Here is a 19549-nt window from a genome sequence, read left to right as displayed (position 1 = left end):
TGCCTTCAACATGCGTAGCAAAAAATAATAGAATAACGCTTCCCCGCCACGTGCCTCCTGGGCCGGATAATGCTTCCCCCTGGCCCCTACAGACATTGCCCCACCCCACATTACTGACCCCCTTATCCCCCCCACCACCCAAATCGATTGCGCCCCCCCCCCTCCCTCCCCCCCAACCGATCTCAGGTAGTGTGGCAGTGGACCCCCCCTTTTCCCCCTCTGATCTCAGGCAGAATGGCAACAGATCCCCCCTCCCCCGCAACTGATCTCAAGCAACGGACCCCCTTTCACTCCCACTGATATCAAACAGAATCTCAGATAGAGCGGAAGCAGACCCCCCCCTTCACCCCACTGATCTCAGGCAGAGTGGCAGCGGACGCACCTCTCCCCCACCCGCTGATCTCAAGCAGAGAGCTGTCAGAAGCTTGGCACTTACCTCCTCACTAACTGGAGTGCCCTAATCCGACTTTTGAAAAGCATGTCTGTTTCACCCCGATTCTGAATGGGTGAGTGTAGTGGTAAAGGGGTAAGTGCCCGTAAGGTTGAACATCCAGCCCATTAAGTCAATTTAAATGCAAACAAATGCATTTAAATGACGTTGTGCCCATTTTGGGTGCAGTCCTGATTGATGCCATTTTTGGGCCTTGGTAAAGGGGGAATCAGCACAGAGGTGGGCGTGGATCATACTATTCACCTCACACCCAACTTCACCAAGTTTTTGCGCCAGGAAATGGGCACAATGCGATGGTAAAATCAGGCCCATTGATTCTGAGCTGTGCGGTAACTTGGTTTACATTTAGCTTAAGTATGTGTTATCATATCTTTATATATGTATGTACTTGGGTACAGAATGAATTGAAAAAGTAGGCCAGAATTTTACCAGGCCCACTGGTGACAGACTAGGAAGTAGGAAGGCTGTTAAAATGGTAGGAAGGCGTTAGGTAATGTGCCCAATATCTTCCTGCTGACGGTCCATTTCTCCAATAGGTGGAAAGTTGGCATTCAGACTACCAGTTGGAAGCCCAATTGCGCCATTTAAATGATAAATTAAGAGCCTCTTCCCACATCCCCTGGGATTTTCCCACATTGGGAGGGCCTGCAGCCATGTTGGGAGACCATCCAGTGAACCAAGTCTTGAAAGGGCCTCCTTTTCGAGCACTCTATGGGCCACAGAGAGATCCTTTGGTGACAATGGATGCCTCCAGACAATGTCACTACCTTCACTCAGCATCCCCTCCTTCCCCTAACCACCACAACTCTGATTTCTGGGGATTGCCTGCCTGGCACAGATGCTACTTACTTGTCTTTGAGCTGTCCAGCCATCTAAGCACCATCGTCCTCTGAATGCAGTTCCTACAATGGTCATCACCAGCAGTGTTATGACTGGCGTTTCTGAACAACCATTGATTGGGCTGCCACCTCTACCAAGTGAGTCAGTGTCCTTAATAAGACAGCAGACCTGGGGTCAGCCATTTAATTGTCCCCTGCTGACAAACCACAGCCCAGGTTCTGCTGTTGGTGGCCGAAGCAGAGTGACTTCCCACAGCCTCCTATTACTGACCCTGCAGTGCAATTCTGAGGGGGTTCCAGATTGTCAGAAGTACTGATCTTTGCTTATATTCTGGAAATCTTATTAATCGGAGTCTATTTTAATGCAAAAAAATGTGCCTATAATCATACTTTGACTCACCAGCGATTGCTTTGCCGCAGGCTGTACATTTTTTAGCATAGAGATTGCTGAAACAATCCAGGCAATATGGGAAGTCATCCCTGGAGGTGAAACGTTGACCAGCCAGTTGCATTTTGCATCCAGTACACAGAAAGCACTCCTTGTGGCATGGCATGTCATGGTAAGTCACCCCTCCAGTGGTTATTGCCTGGAAAACATGTTTAAAACAAATATAGTCTATGGAAATCAATAAATGAACTGATCATTCTTGTCTTTTAGAGCTTGCTGTATACAAAATAACTATTACGTTTTCTTAGACCTGTAAGTACTTCAACTTCCTGTGTTGATGGATCTTTTTTCTAATAAATTATTAATCATAGGTTCTTTCAGGTACCATCCCCCAAACAAGTATTGGTGACTCTGATCCTCAATAATAATCTTGCTCTGGAGGTGTGGATCACCTTGGTTAGTACATTCATCTGGTTTATGAGGTTCTTTAAAAAATTCATTCTTTATCTACCTTGATTATTTTTTGCCATTGATATTTTCTATTAGCATCAGGCTTTCTAAATCATGATTTCTTATTACCTGCCCAAGAAATTCCAACTATCTCTTCCTGATCTTAGTCAGAAGAATTTTTTGGTCTCAGATGTCACTATTACAGACTCAGGGGGCCATAGCTTCCAATGAGCATCAGGAAGTGATTGTCCCCTATAATTAGAAGAGTTTAAAGAGCACTTACCAACTCTTGTTGAAGCCTCAACTAGTCAGAGCTCACAGGGCACGCAGTGAAAGAGTTCCCGCAGGCCCACAGTGCAGTACAGCAGTGTCGACCTCAGGGAGGCCAGGCCCCTTTTCTACTGCACTGGCTGCCATAAAGCTGGTTGATTTAAAGGGCATGATGTGGATATGCCGGCGTTGGCATACTGGTTTTACTGGTTTAAAGGGCCCAATAAAAATTGGGACACGTACCAGGGTCAGGTACGTGTCCAAGGTAAGTGGATGGGATTTGGGTAGTTGTGGGGAGGTTGGACATTGATGGCGGGGGAGATGAGAGGGAGTCAGATGTCGGAACGGGGTGGTTCAGATGTCAAGTTGGGGTGATTCAGATGTCAAGTTGGGGTGATTGAGTTGGGGGGGCGTCTGACTGGATTGATGGGGCATGTTGGGGGAGGGCAATTGTTGGGGGTGGGGAAGATGTCTGAGGGGTGGGGGTTTTGAGCATCAGGGAGGTTTGGGCTTTGAATGTCAAGAGGGGTGGAGGGGTATTTTGATCAGGGAGGTGGGGTGGGGGATGAATCGGATTGGGGATTTGGAGGGGAGTATGAGTTGGGCTTGTGGGTTGGAGTGGGAATTCTATGTAGCTGTGTCTTGGAGGTGGGGGGACAGCATTGAGAGGTGGGGAATATATAGTGAGTGATTAGTCAGTGGGTGGTGAAGGCTTCCCCTGGGGGCTAGGGATTGTGAAGGTGTCCTGTGCAGGGCTTTGTCTGGGCACTAAAAATAATTACACTGAACTTCAAAATGGGTTTTATTTCATCTCATTTTTTTTCAAAGTAACTATTAGCACAACATGTGATAGAACCCTCCAAAGTGAGTGATTTAAATTGCTTTGTTAGATGGCTCCCAGCACAGAGCGATTGTCCAGGGGAACTTAGCAATTCTGGACACTTGCTGTGTAAACCCTTACCTGGGAATTTCCAAGAGGAATTCCCCAGCAAATCTTTGGGTTACCTCCCAAATCTAATGTGGGAGAGCCTGGAGGCTACAGATTCCATGAAAAGCATGTTTTATAATGATTTTAAGAAAATAGTTATGCATATACAGATATATTATTAGTAAGGTGAGAGTGCCAGTTTCTCAGACTCTTTCAGAGAATGACTATCTTTAGGCACTTCCATCCCCTGAACATTACCCTGTGCCTCTGGATTACTAGTCCTGTGATAATAAGAACATAAGAACATAAGAAATAGGAGCAGGAGTAGGCCATCTAGCCCTTCGAGCCTGCCCCGCCATTCAGTAAGATCATGGCTGATCTAAAGTGGCTCAGTTCCACTTTCCCGCCTTCTCCCCATAACCCTTAATCCCCTTGCCTATCAAAAACCTATCTACCCGCGTCTTAAATATATTTAGCAAGGCAGCCTCCACCACTTCAACGGACAGAGAATCCAGAGATTCACCACCCTTTGAGTGAAGAAGTTCCTCCTCAGCTCCGTTCTAAACTGCCCCCCCCTTTATCTTGAGGCTGTGCCCTCTAGTCCTACTGTCCTTTCTGAGCGGGAAGAGCCTCTCCACCTCTATCCTATTCATCATCTTATACGTCTCAATGAGATCTCCCCTCATTCTTCTAAACTCTGACGAGTACAAGCCTAGTTTATTCAGCCTCTCCTTATAGCTCAACCCCCTCAACTCCGGTATCAGCCTAGTGAACCTCCTCTGCACTCCCTCCAAGGCCAAAATATCCTTGCGTAAGTGCGGCGACCAAAACTGCACACAGTACTCCAGCTGCGGCCTCACCAGTGCCCTGTACAGTTGCAGCAAGACCTCCCTACTTTTATATTCAATCCCCCTTGCTATGAAGGCCAGCATCCCATTCACCTTCCTGACCATCTGCTGCACCTGCAGGCTGGGTTTTTGCGACTCATGCAGAAGGACCCCGAGGTCCCTCTGCACCGTAGCATGCTGCAGTTTTTCGCCATGTAATTAGTAGTCCTTCCCACCATTATTCCTACCAAAGTGGACAACTTCACACTTGCCAACATTAAATTCCATTTGCCAGTTCCTGGCCCATTCGCCCAGCCTATCTAGATCCCTCTGCAGACTTTCCACACCCTCCGCACAATTTGCCATTCCACCAATCTTGGTGTCATCAGCAAATTTCAACACCATACACTCGGTTCCCTCCTCCAGATCATCTATATAAATGGTAAATAGCTGAGGCCCCAGCACCGATCCCTGGGGCACTCCACTAGTCACCAACCGCCAATCCGAATAGCACCTATTGACCCCCACTCTCTGACTCCTATTTGACAGCCAATCCCCTATCCATGCTAACACCCTACTCCCAACTCCATGCCCCCTAACCTTCTGTAACAATCTCTTGTGCGGCACCTTATCAAACGCCTTCTGAAAATCAACAAACACCACATCCACCAGTTCTCCTCTATCCACCGCACTAGACACATCCTCATAGAATTCCAATAAATTTGTCAGACACGACTTCCCCTTAATGAAACCGACAATATCACCGCATCACCACCTCCCCAAATGGTTTTAGTTATATTTTCTTGAATTTTGGTTGTGTTGAAGATCTGAAATTGCATCATGGACCAAGAAGGCAGCCAATGCCTATTCAGTAGTAATCAATTTCAGGTGGACTTGCTCAGTACATCATTCTGTGAATCTTTTCCTGCTGTAACAAGTCTCCATGAGGAACCTCATTAACTGAGGAAAATTGGGTTTAACTCATGTCCTTTTAGGACGAATTTGGAATTCGATTCCATTGGTCTGCAGTTGCAGTTTCCATTAGCCCTCATTTCAAAATGCATTTGAAAGGTATAATTGCACATGAAAGTGGAATGATAGGTGGTACTTAATAGAGGTGACACTCAAATAAGTATTAATTGGCTATTGCTGAGGCTTTCCACCATAAATGGAGTCAGGGCCAAGGCAGAAGGCAGCCACCTGCCACCTTCCTGCTTGATTAAGTGTCCCTCCCACCACAAAACTGCCACGGGGACGGCATTAAATTCTGCCATCAAAGCAAATTTTCCTTGTGATGTTTCTGAGACTTGTTGCTCAATTTTCCCAGAGGTGAATACTACTTCACTGCTTAGCTCAATGTTATTTGCAGACTAAACACTGGATGATCTTGGGGTAAAAGATATTACACGGCCATCTTAAAACTATGCTGTACCTTCTTGCAGGATGAACAGTGTTGAGCAAACTGCTTCTCATAGCATGGGACACAGTAGCTATCACTTTCCCTGGGGATGAAAGGCTTGGTTCCCATTGGCTGTCTGCAGCGTTTGCAAGTGAAACAGGTTTCATGCCAACTGTTTCCCCGATACTCCATCTTACGAGATCCTATCATTAGAAAATGTTATTTTTAATCGCAATACAAATTGAACTTTGATTATTTTATTCAGACTCATTTCATTTCTTACAGAATGCAGGATCATACACGGTTCAGCATGTGTATGCATGGTACAGGGATATCTTCATTGTCGCCCCAAAATAATAAGGAGAAACTCATTAATTCATTTCTTAACATTAGTTGTATATTTTATCACACAATTTACTAATTCTCATGCAACCATGTTCATCATGCAAATGGACACCTATCAATATTGAAGGTCAATTGATAAATTGTATCAAAAAGAACCAACAGCCAGGTCCAGATTTTTAATGTCATCTGGAAATGGGAAACCTTGGTGTTTTCCACCACCACAACAACAAACTCACTCTCCAGTCCCACCACCGCTACCCACTACAACCACCCCCATTACCTTTGTGTGCTGTGGAAGCCTAAAAACCCTATCTTGGTGAAGAGCTCATGACCACTGGGGGAAGTCTACTGTGGAGTCAAACATTTCTAACAGGTAAGTGCTAAATGTTTTGATAACGTTAGATGTTACTTTTATATGCAGCATCATAATGTAGATGCATTTTAATTGTAGTGATTAATTCTGAGGCTCAGTTTTGAAAAGGTAAGTTGTTGACCATTACATTGATAAGCATTGTGTAAGTGTTGAGATGCACTAGAGTACTCTATTCCTTGGACAAGTGCCCTAATGCATTCAAATGTAAAGGCAGCACTGTTGATACTTCTCATGTTATAAGCTGATGTGAGTTAAAGAATAGAACCCAGTTACTTTAAAAAGTAACTTTAGCCAATTTTACTGCGGAAAAAGAAACATCCAGCTTTGACTTATTATTTATTGGTAACTATAGACCTGTTAGCTTAGCCTCTATCATTGGGGAAATGTTAGAATTTTTTTTATTCATTTGTGAGACTTGGGCATTGCTGGCTGGCCAGCATGTATTTCCCATTCCTAGTTGCCTAAGGGCAGTTGAGAAGCAACCACATTGCTGTCTCTCTGGAGTCATATGTAGGCCAGACCAGATAAGTTCAGCAGATTTCCTTCCCTAAAGGATGCTAGTAAACCAGATGGGTTTCATGACAATCAACAATGGTTTCGTAATCATCAAAGGATTCTTAATCCCAGATTTTTTTTACTGAATTCTATGTGTGAATCCACAAGACATGGGTGAAATCCTAAATGAATATTTTTCATCAGCATTTACTGTTGAGAAAAGCATGGATGTTAGGGAAATTGGGGAAATAAGTAGTGATGTCTTGAGGAGTTTATGTATTACAGAGAAGGAGATGCTGGAAGTCTTAAAGTGCATCAAGGTAGATAAATCCCTGGGACCTGATGAATTGTATCCCAAGACATTGTGGGAGGCTAGGGAGGAAATTTCGGGTCCCCTAGCAGAGATATTTGAATCATCAATTGTCACAGGTGAGGTGCCTGAAGATTGGAGAGTGGTAAATGTTGTGCCTTTGTTTAAAAAGGGCTGCAGGGAAAAGCCTGGGAACTACAGGCCAGTGAGCCTCACATCTGTGGTGGGTAAGTTGTTGGAAGGTATTTTGAGAGACAGGATCTACAGGCATTTAGAGATGCAAGGACTGATTAGGGACAGTCAGCATGGCTTTGTGAGTGGAAAATCATATCTCACAAATTTTATTGAGTTTTTTGAAGGGGTAACCAAGAAGGTAGATGAGGGCAGTGCAGTTGATGTTGTCTACATGGACCTTAGCAAGGCTTTTGACGAGGTACCACATGGTAGATTGTTGCACAAAGTTAAATCTCATGGGATCCAGGGTGAGATATCTAAATGGATACAAAATTGGTTTCTTGATAGAAGCCAGAGGGTGGTTGTACAGGGTTGTTTTTCAAACTGGAGGCCTGTGACTAGTGATGTGCCTCAGGGATCAGTGCTGCGTCCATTATTATTTGTCATTTATATTAATGATTTGGATGAGAATATAGGAGGCATGGTTAGTAAATCTGCAGATGACACCAAGATTGGTGTCTTAGTGGATAGTGAAGAAAGTTATCTCCAATTGCAACAGAATCTTGATCAATTGAACAGTGGGCTGACAAATGGCAGATGGAGTTTAATTTAGACAACGCATTTTGGTAGATTCAACCAGAGCAGGATTTACTCAGTTAATTTGAGGCCACTGGAGAGAATTACAGAACAAAGAAATCTCGGGGTACATAATTCCTTGAAAGTGGAGACACAGGTGGACAGAGTAGTGAAGAAAGCATTCTCATGCTTGGTTTCATCGGTCAGAACACGAATACAGGAGTTGGGGCATCTTGTTCAAGTTGTACAAGACATTGATAAGGCCACACTTGGAAAACTGTGTACAGTTCTGGTCACCCTATTGTAGAAAGGATATTATTAAACTAGAAAGAGTGCAGAAAAGATTTACTGAGATTCTACCGAGGCTTGGTGGTTTGAGTTATAAGGAGAGGCTGGATAGACTGGGACTTTTTTTCTCTGGCCCATAGGAGGCTGAGGGGTGACCTTATAGAGGCCTATAAAATAATGAGGGGCATAGATCAGCTAGGTAGTCAATACCTTTTCCCAAAGATAGGGGAGTCTAAAACCAGAGGGCATAGGTTTAAGGTGAGAGCGAAGAGATACAAAGGTAACCAGAGGGGTAATTTTTTCACACAGATGGTGGTGAGTGTCTGGAACAAGTTGCCAGAGGTAAAATTTTATCTTTTAAAAGGCAAGGGTAAAATGTGTATAGAAGGATATAGGCCAAATGGGGGCAATTGCGATTAGCTTAGGGGTTTTAAAAAAAAAGGGCGACATGGAAAATTTGGTCCGAAGAGCCTGTTTCCATGCTGTAAACCTCTGTGACCCTATGACTAATTCAAATTCCATTCAGAGTCCGTTATAAAGGATTTAATGTGGAGAAGCTGGCGTTGGACTGGGGTGGGCACAGTAAGAAGTCTCACAACACCAGATTAAAGTGCAACAGGTTTATTTGGAGTGCTGCTCCTTCACTGCCCTGCTACTCGCCTGATGAAGGAGCAGCGCTCCGAAAACTCATGATTCCAAATAAGCTTGTTGACTTTAACCAAGGATTTAACAACAAAGCATTTAGAAATACAGAGGTCTGCAACTTCCTCAAACAATTTCCAGCAGATTGCAAATCTGGATGGATTTACCCATAGTGGTATTTCAAAGCCCCTATCTTGTCCAACCTTTCTCCCTCAGGCTAGATGAGACAGAAGTAATAAAGCATGCCACTGCAGCATCAGCGCAGAGTAACTGGGGCACAGAGAAGATAGGCATGACCCCTTTTGTAAAGGGAGTGTTTCAAGGGAGAAGGTAAGTAGGGGTGATGTGCAGAGGAGAGGGGTGGACTGGGATGGGAGGTCAGAATGGTGGGGAAGGTCTTGGACAAGGTGGAGGGAAAGAGGCGTTACTTGGGAATCATACAGGGAAAAGGGGGCAGTCCAGGGAAGATTCACTCAGTTGATCCTGGGTATGGAGGGATTTTTTTATAAGATGTGGTTAAGTAGATTGGGTCTATACTTGTTGGAGTTTAAAGAATGAGAGGTGACCTGATTGAGACGTACAAGATTATCAGGGGGCTTAACAGAGTAGATGCTGAGAGGTTGTTTCTCTTGTAGGAGAGCAAAATCTCAGAGTAAGTAGCTACCCATTCAAGACATAGATGAGGAGGGATTTCTTTTCTCAGAGAGTAATGAATCTATGGAATTTACTGTAGAGATTGTGTTGTTAAGTATGTTCAAGGCTGAGATAGATTTTTAATCAAGAAGGGAATCAAGGATTATGGAGACAAGGCAGGAATGTGGAATTTTAACATATCAGTCATGATCTCATTGAATGGCAGATTCGATGGGCTGAATGGCATACTTCTGCTCCTATGTCATATGGTCCCATTGTCTTATGGTCACCTGCTCCTGGAATGCTTGCTTGATAGTTCATCTTGTATAAGTTAGCACATAAAGGCTATCTGGTTTTCAATTTCAATAGACTCCATTGCTTAGGTTTCACAGGGTTTGTTTTTACAGTTAAATGAATTATGAATATTTGGCTGAGTTTCAAAACTGATAAATTATAAACAAGCCCTGCGGCTTAACAGTTTTAAGAGGTAATTAAAGGATTATCTGTCTTTGATGTTATAAGTGGCTAAGTGCTTATTTTTATAACAAATTAACCACTTGTGGGGATTTAATTTTTAGTGGCTTTTATTCTAAAATGTTTCGGTATGAAGTGTGTTTGAATGATGGCTCTTTAGATGTTGAGATAAATTCAAAGACAACGACAACGATGTATTAGCTTAGTTTAACAATCTAATTATCACCCAGAAGTTATTTCCACATCTCTGTTACTATTTTTAATAAGTCTTATATTGTGGAATTTGTGTTTATTTTTTCTATTTTAATTTTGTGGTATTTGGCACAGACAGATATGGACCATTAAGGAGAAGGTCTATTACTGCCAACTCAATCCTATCTGATTTGCCTGAAAACAAGTTTTGACAAATGAGACTCAGATGCTCATTAAATAATGAGTGCAAGTTTAGTTGTTAATGGGTGGGAAGAAGTATTTGTGGGGAGACAGTAGGCTTTTAAATGATGTTAGTGTTTTGCTCACTCGCAGTGGGGAGTAAAGAGGAGGAGAGATAGAAGTAGATTACATTAAAGGAAGGGAGTTGTGGAAATTTGATGTATAATGAATGAAGAGCTCCAAATGAGGGTGAGGGCCAATACCTCTAAGCTGCATGGATACACAGCTATGCAACAATTAGCATTGTACCTTGTGTGACAAAAAGACACAAACAATGTTCACTTTGAGATGAGTGCAGCTGTGGCTAAGTGTCTGTTGTAAAGGGATCGCCTTGTGCAGTGAAGCTACCACGCACAGAAATTAAAGTCAGGAGGAAGGTTGGCGAGATATGAAAAAGCACTGAAATAGTTATCACTGTAATGGAAGAAGTCACCAGGGGAGGAGACCTGAGAAGTGTTCAACATACCTTGCTAAAGCACAGGCATGTCAGGTTTCCATAGCAACACCTTTTAACTAGAAGAGGTGAGGATAGTTAACGGAAATATTGTTCACTGTGAGAACAAGTCAGCTACACGAAGGTGAACAATGATTAATGGTCTGATTTAGTGTTGCTATGATAATTAGGAAGCGGCAACCTCAAACTTATTTGGGGGACAATTAAGAGGATAATTTCAAAGGAAATGAAAATGGACCACAATGCAAATTATAAACTGGTTGAAAATCCAACTCTTACCAGGCATGATGGTCTTTTTGCAGGTGAAGCATTTTGAGGAGTACTCGTTAGAATAGCACTCAGTACACAGCAGGTTTTCATCCTTGACAGCAAAAGCTTTTTCAACCAGAGAGCGGCTACATTTAGCACAGTTGAAACATTTTTCATGCCAATGCAGATCCTTATAGGACAAATCCTAGGAGGAGATGATGAAGGGAAATACATTTGTGAGTGTATACTACAATTACAATATACTACAATTGTGTTTCTGATATTCAGCATGACCAATTACAACAATTGCACGGCGCTGAAGTTACATAGATCTACTTTTAGCCATAAGTAAGGGATTGACCTCAATAGCTATCTTCAAATGTAATTCTAACACATTCTGAATTATATTCATATTTACATGTTTAGTGGCTACTTACACATTTCTGTGGCTTTCTGCCAGTCTGGAAGTTAGCCTATTACAAAGCCATTATTAATTTTTATGACATTAATTTGGTATGTTTAATAATTTAGGGCACATTTAAAATGCTTTTGTTTCATTAACCCAAGAACACTTTTACCTTGGAGTCACTGCCGATGGGTGCCTTGCATTCTTCACAAATATTAGAATATAGATTCTCATAGCATCTGACACAATACTGATTGTTATCTCGCAAGATATACTTCTTCCCAAGGAGGGACTCCTTGCAATAATGACAATCGAAGCGTTCCCCCATGATCTTTAACTTTCACTTCCTAGGTGAAATAAAAAGGTGATCCTTAATGAAAGGTGAAATTCTGCTCAGCATTCAGCCAAACAGGAAGTGAAACCTTTGCAATGAGGTACTATTAATGCATTCTTGGAATCAAATAAAAAGATATACATTTTTCTCTTCAAAGTTAAAGCACCATCGTCTTATTAGAACATAAAAACATAAGAACTAGGAGCAGGATTAGGCCATTTGACCCCTCGAGCCTGCTTTACCATTCAATAAGATTGTGGCTGATCTTTTCCTGGGCACGGCTCCGCTTAACCGCCCACTCATCATAACCCTTAATTCCTTTATTGTTCAAAAATCTATCTATCCTTGCTTAAAAACATCCAATGAAGTAGCCTCAACTGCTTCACTGGGCGGGGGATGCCACAGATTCACAATCCTGAAGAAGTTCCTCCTCAACTCAGTCCTAAATCTGTTCCCCCATATTTTGAGGTTATGCCCTTTGTTCTAGTTTCACCCACCAGTGGAAACAACCTCCTGCTTCCATCTATTCCTTCATAATTTTATATGTTTCAATAAGATCCCCTGTCATTCATTTAAATTTCAATGAGCATAGTCCCAGTCTACTCAGTTTGTCCTCATAAGCTAACCCTCTGAAGTGTAAAGGAGAATATGCCCCTGTCCACATCAACGGGAACGAAGTAGAAAGGGTCAAGAGCTTCAAGTTTTTACATGCCCAGATTACCAACAAGCTGTCCTAGTACCCCCAAGTCGACACAGTAGATAAGAAAGCTCATCAATGTCTCTACTTTCTCAGAAGACTAAGCAAATCTGGCATGTCAGCTATGATTCTCACCAACTTCTACAGATGCACCATTGAAAGGATTCTTTCTGGTTGTATCACAGCTTGGTATGGCTCCTGTTCTGCCCAAGACTGCAAGGAATAATGAAAGGTCATGAACGTAGCCCAATCCATCACGCAAACCAGCCTCCCATCCATTGACTCTGTCTATACTGCCTGTTGTCTCAGCAAAGCAGCCAGCATAATTAAGGACCCCATGCGCTCTGGACATTCTCTCTTCAACCTTCTTCTGTTGGGAAAAAGATATAGAAGTCTGAGGTCACGTACCAAACAACTCAAGAATAGTTTCTTCCCTGCCGCCATCAGACTTTTGAATGGACTTATTACCTTGCATAAAGTTGATCTTTCTTTACACACTAGCTATGACTGTAACATTACATTCTGCATTCTCTTGTTCCCTTCTCCATGGACAGTATGCTTTGTCTGTAAACTGCGCAAGAAACAATACTTTTCACAGTATGTTAATACATGTGACAATAATAAATCAAATCAAATCTCAACTCCAGAATCAACTTCGAGAATCTCTTCTGCATCTCCCCCAGTGCCAGTACATTCTTTCTCAAGTAAGGAGACCAAAACTGTACACAATACTCCAGATGTGGTCTCACCAGTACCTTATACTGCAGCAGAGTTTTTATACTCCATCCCTCTGGCAACGAAGAACAAAATTTCATTTGCCTTCTTGATTATCTGCTGCACCTGCAAATCACCTTTTGTGATTCAGGCACAAGAACACCCAGGTCCCTCAGCACAGCAGCATGCTGCAATTTTTTACCATTTAAATAATAGTCCATTTGCTGTTATTCCTACAAAAATGGATGACCTCACATTTACTAACATTGTACTCCATCTGCCAAACTCTTGTTCACTCACTTATCTATATTCGTTTTAGATTAATTCTCTATCATTTAACCTTTTAAAAAGTCATTAGTTGTGAATGGGGAAGTTTACGTTTGTAACTGTATTTTACAATTTGCCCCTTGATAGCCTCATATTATCAGCTTGGCACTCTTAGTAACTGATATAATTTCTGAAGAGCTTACCTAATTTTTTTGGCCATTTTTATAATTTTTTTCTTTTAGTTTCCCCTCATGTTTATAATCATCTAAGTAGACTGTAAACAATTGCGGTCCCAAAGCTCATCCCTAAGGAAGGCCACTAGTAACCGATTACCAACCAGAAAATACCCATTTAGAGTCATAGAGGTTTACAGTATGGAAAAAGGTCCTTCAACCAAACTTGTCCAAGCTGCCCTTTTTTTAAAACCCATAAGCTAATCCCAATTGCCTGCATTTGGCCCTTATCCCTCTAAACCCATCTTACTGATGTAACAGTCTAAATGCTTTTTAAAGGACAAAACCGTACCTACCTCTACTACTACCTCTGGCAGTTTGTTTCAGACACTCACCACCCACTGTGTGAAAAATCTACCCCTCTGGATCATTTTGTATCTCTCCCCTCTCACCTTAAACATATGCCCTTGAGTTTTAAACTCTCCTACTTTGGGAAAAGATATTGACTATCTAGGCAATTTGTGCCACTCATTATTTTATAAACCTCTGTAAGATCACCCCTCAGTCTTCTACGCTCCAGAGGAAAAAGTCCCAGTCTATCCAGCCTGTCCTTATAACTCAATCCATCAAGTCCCGGTAGCATCCTAGTAAATCTTTTCTGCACTCTTTCTAGTTTAATAATACCTTTCTATAATAGGGTGACCAGAACTGCACACAGTATTCCAAGTGTGGCCTTGCCAATGTCTTGTACAACTTCAACAAGACACCCCAACTCCTGTATTCAATATTCTGACCAATGAAACCAAGCATGCCGAATGCCTTCTTTACCACTCTGTCCACCTGTGACTCCACTTTCAAGGAGCTATGAACCTGTAACCCTAGATCTTTTTGTTCTGTAACTCTCCCCAGTGCCCTACCATTTTCTGAGCAAGTCCTATCCTGGTTAAATCTATCAAAATGCATCACCTTGCATTTGTCTAAATTAAACTCCATCTGCCATTTGTCAGCCCACTGGCCCAATTGATCAAGATCCTGTTGCAATTGGAGATAACATTCTTCACTATCCACTATGCCACCAATCTTGATGTCATCTGCAAACTTACTAACCATGCCCCCTATATTCTTATCCAAATCATTAATATTAATGATAATATTAATATGTTTGCTACGGCTATTTATCCCCACCCTTTGCTTTCCGTTACTTAACCAATCTCCATGCATCTTTACCTTATGCAGCAGCCTTTTGTGTGGCATCTTGTTGAATTAAACTGTCACAAGAAAGCCACTAATGGCCCTTACCACATATTAAACTTGCTATGTGCAATTACGTTTGAAAACAATAATACATATTAATTTCACAATTAACATCTCACCCATACCAAACAGGAAGGAATCATGATCTGTTTTTTGATAAATAAAGTAGTGATTCTCAAGTTTGTTGCAAAGCAGCTTGAGTTCCCGTACATTTATTTATAAAATGGATTGTATTTGGACCGAGCATGTGATCAAAACAGAATCAAGCACCACAAACACCACGATTGCCAGCTCTTCAATCATTATTTGCACCTAAAACAGAAGCAAGATTAGCTGTTGAATCGTCCCAAGGATTAAGTCACAAGTGCAAACATTAAAATTCTTGGACCAGAGGTTCATTGGGAACATTATTTAACTTTAATTTGGCACAGAATCCATTGGTTTTCTGAGGGATATAAATTGCACTGGAAATGTAGATCATCACACATATACCCATCCTTTTCCATGTAGATGACACCGAAACAGCCATGGTCCACGAGATTGGTTGGAATTCCTGCAAGTTTGCAATCATTTGTCTCACCTCATTATATACCTGCATGGAACAGTGACAGTTTTGGGTCATGTAGAAATAGGCTCAGTGAAATTTACAGCGGCCAGTTTCCCTACAGCAATTGTTCACAGACTGATTGGGAAAGAAGCATATTCAAACACAGAAGGGGTCACTTTTCAAATTTTTTTGCTATTTTATCCAGGAGCAAGAGTCCTGGTTCAAGATGCAATGTAATACAAGTATGAAGGCAAATCCAAGAATTACAAACGTTGTATCTATTTAAATTGGTATTGATCATCAGCTAGGACTAGGACGGAATTTTCCTGTCATGTCCGCCATAGGAGTCATAGCCCCGGGTGGAGCACAGACCATGCAAAGGTCAAATGACCTCAGGTGGGCTTTTCCGACTTTGGGGCAAGTGCAGCCGGAAACACTACAGCTATCTTCTCACTTCCCTCCTTCGCATGTCCCACTTGAACTAAAAATGGCAAGGATGTTCAGAATGGGAACTGCATTGCTTCCACAGGAAGTATTCTTCTCTTTCCAAAATCCCACTGAAAAATATTCTGGGCTCAATATTTCGGAGTTTAAACTGCTCAAACTACCTTCAAATGAGATTGTTACGAATTAATCCTCCTGATCCCCTGCACTATACTTGAAATTGGATAGTAAAGCGACATATAAATTCACATATTGTCAGCGTTGACTTAATAACATTTATACTTCTTAAAACAAGAGATGGAAATGTGCAAAGGGTAAGAAGTAAAAGCTAAACAAATAAAAGGGGTGAGAAACTCTGTTTATGTGGAATGACTGGGACAATTTCCTCTTGAGCAGAAAGGGATAAGAGAAGATTTCATATTTTCTTGTAATCTGGAAGAATTTTGATGGAAAGGTTATTTTCTCTGTTTGGGGAGTTAGTTTAAAATTGTTATCAAGCGAATGAGAAGACAGAAACCAATAATGAGTGCAAGAAACAATAACATAGGAATGTAAGGTTGTTCCAAATAAATCAATTTGAAATGACCGAATGTTCTTCTCATATGTAAGTGTGATTACAAAAGAATCCAGTTATTCCCCTGACTATAGCATCTCCCATTGTGACTGTTCAGTTATTCTTGTAATTTGTCTGCCTTTAGCTCCAGGATTTTGCCTTGCTCCATTTGTCAAGGTGCTGCTTAGGACTACTGCATCTAAGTTAATTTCACTGTCCTCTAATCTGTTCCATTTCATTCATATCTTTTCATAATTGCATGTCTGTTCAGCTCCTGTTTAAATAAAGTTGATAACAATAATACATATTGGCTGGAATTCTCTGGTCTCTAGGAATTCTCTGAGTTTCCTGGCCTCATTCACCCTGCTGAACTGTCAGTGAGAGCAGAGAATTTGTTACAAATCTGCATTCACCATGGCGGGACAGGAGAATTCCAGCCACAGGCAAAGTTGGAGAACTTCGGCCTTTACGTGCAATTTATTCCATTTGCCTTAGTATGTTTTTCAAAATCTATGCTACTTAATGTGTTTAAAGGCCACGAGTCGGAACTTCACATTGTCTGACAACCCAAAATGGAAGGTATTGAATTGGTATATACGATGTTCTATATTTGGTTCTATTGCAGTCAACAAGTCTGTATTCAGACTGGTTATATAACGGACAGCCACTACAACACTATACATTTCGTCTGTTGTCCAAGAACAACTTCTACCTCTCTGCATTTCTAATTTCATCACTATCACCGTAAAGATCTACATCATATCTTCAATCTTTACTCTAAAGATAAGCCATTCCTCAATTTGACATTATTGTCCATCAATTATATTTGTTCGTCTTCTCTGATTTGTTTCTGCTGTCTCAAACTAAGACATCAAAGACTGCAAACTCGGGGAGTGATTCTTCCAGTCCGCTGCACTGCGCTAGCAGCCGTGTAGCAGGCTCCCCGCTAGGTGCCTTGGCCACCTCATATTTCCGAGGCTAAGATTTTTGGATGATGTGCAGATGCCGGTGTTAGACTAGGGTAGGCACAGTAAGAAGTCTCCCAACACCAGGCTGAAGTCCAACACGTTTATTTGGAATGCCTTCAGAGCACTGTTCCTTTATCAGATGAGTGGAGAGGTAAGTTTCACAAACACACAAGCCTGCCACAGCAACCTCTGCAAGACATGGATACCACTATCACACGTGAGAACACCATCCATCAGGTACACAGCACATACTCTTGTGACTCGGCCAACGTTGTCTACCTGATACGCTGCAGGAAAGGATGCCCTGAGGTGTGGCACATCAACAAGACCATATAGACGCAACACAGGTGAATGGACACCATCAATGCTCACCAGGCAGGAGCGTGCCCTTCCTGTCAGGGAATATTTGGACATTCAGCCTCCGACCTTCAGATAAGCATTGTCCAAAGCGGCCTTCAAGACACACAACAATGCAGAATCGCCGAGCAGAAACTGATCGCCAAGTTCCGCACACATGAGGATGTCCTCAACCCGGATCTTGGGTTCATGTCACACTACATGTAACCCCCACCATTTGGCCTGGGCTTGCAAAATCCTACTAACTGTTCTGGCTTGAGACAATTCACATCTCTTTAACCTGTGATTATCCCTCATTCCACTTGCACTGTTTGTACCTGTAAAGACTTGGTTACCTGAAAACACTCGCATTGCAGCCATTATCTTGCAATTGTGTCTTTGTCTATATATGCTATATTTGTGAACCTACCTCTCCACTCACCTGATGAAGGAGCAGTGCTCCAAAAGCTCGTGATTCCAGATAAACCTATTGGACTTTAACCAAGGTCTTTGGAGTCATCCAGCCCTGCGTCGATTTCCAGTGGATGACCCCACTGGAGGGAAGCAATGCCATGAGGTCCCCCCCACCCCATAGGAGGTCGGGGTAATTGGGGTGCTCCCTGGGTAATGCCAGCCTGGACTAGGGCCAGCCCAAGGGGCACCTTGGCACTGTCCAAGGGGCATCAGTTCCAAGGGGGCCAGAGGGGATGCGACATATTGGGGGAGAGCCCATTGGAGGCCAATCAGTGCTGGTGGGGGTTCCTGCTGCCAGTCTGCCAGAGGAGCAGTGGGAGAGGGAGGGGAAGGAGTGATCAGGGCTGGCCAGCAATTGGGAGGCAGGCAGTGCAGGGGCTCCTGCGCATGCGCCGATCTTGGCGCTGCAGTGGTCTGCTCAGCGCTATGCTGCTGGCCTCTCAGGTGGGAATAGGCCCTGCCCCCAGGTTTTCAGCATGTCAGAGATTCATTCCGAAAATCCTGCTTAAAAAAAATCAGCAGGAGTTACTCCATTTTTCATGCAAATTTGGCGCTCAGATTTTTTGGGGAGAATTCCCATATTGCAATAAACAATATTCGTCTGAAAGAGTTTTGTGCATCATTTCATGGTGGTGATGAAATATCTTGTTAACACCTTTGGACAGAACAATTCAGATCACAGGAGAATCTGTTAGCTAATTGTGAAAACACTACACGTATGTTATGCTAAAGATAAAGTGTAATTCTAGTAGGTAGCTGGCACGGCCAATGGGGAATCTTGATACTGCAGTGTTCTCATTAAGTGATCTTCTCATATAGCAAGAGAGTAAGTTCCAGAGATTATATATCACATGTTCATCTATGCCGATTTGACTTTTTGCCAGCATTTCCATCCAACAGCATTCGGTGGGTCTATTTTCAGGTGATGGGGCGGTACAGGCACTTTTTTTGGGAAGCAGTGCTGCTCAGTTACTGCTGAAGACTGTGTGCAATCTTAAAGCCACAAAGCTACTGGGGTTTGCCCAAGGACAACTGATGGCCACAGACTATAACCTCTCGTTAACTGTCCCCAGTTTATTTTCTGTTGCTGGGATTGTCAGGTTTTTGAAATGATTTTTACGTAAGTCAAGGAGAAGCACTTTCCACAAAAGGGTTTGCAAGCAACACTTAAACCGAAATGTACTGACTGGCTGTGCCAACAATACGTGTGCCCTTTTAAAATTGTTGCTGTCATGCCCCAACTCGTCTGCCAGAAACACATTCCTTGGGGGACCTCGGCCAGCCTTCGGGTGTCAGGGATGTAGCCGTGCCACTCTGTTCATCCCGCTGCCCGTGACATTCACCGGTGTCAGGAAGCGGGGATTCTAAAGGGCTGGGGATTGCCA

The 19549-nt window shown here is 42.6% G+C and overlaps 1 protein-coding gene across 1 annotated transcript in view; it reads right to left on the bottom strand.

Annotated features, from left to right (window-relative positions):
- LOC145345514 (four and a half LIM domains protein 2-like) overlaps positions 1 to 19549 on the bottom strand; it is a 76312-nt gene that overhangs the window by 2320 nt on the left and 54443 nt on the right. Inside the window, exons 2-5 of the mRNA XM_080193339.1 lie at positions 11576 to 11750; positions 11028 to 11202; positions 5586 to 5755; positions 1691 to 1877 (exon numbers count right to left, since the gene is read on the bottom strand). Coding sequence (XP_080049465.1) covers positions 1691 to 1877; positions 5586 to 5755; positions 11028 to 11202; positions 11576 to 11731 — 688 coding nt within the window. The 5' untranslated portion in view covers positions 11732 to 11750. The remainder of the gene's footprint in view (positions 1 to 1690; positions 1878 to 5585; positions 5756 to 11027; positions 11203 to 11575; positions 11751 to 19549) is intronic.

This window comes from Carcharhinus amblyrhynchos, chromosome 7 (assembly GCF_965287045.1).
Source record: "Carcharhinus amblyrhynchos chromosome 7, sCarAmb.v2.hapA, whole genome shotgun sequence".
NCBI lineage: Eukaryota > Metazoa > Chordata > Chondrichthyes > Carcharhiniformes > Carcharhinidae > Carcharhinus > Carcharhinus amblyrhynchos.
Note: the sequence above shows the minus strand (reverse complement) of the source record. Positions and strands in the feature narration are given on the sequence as shown.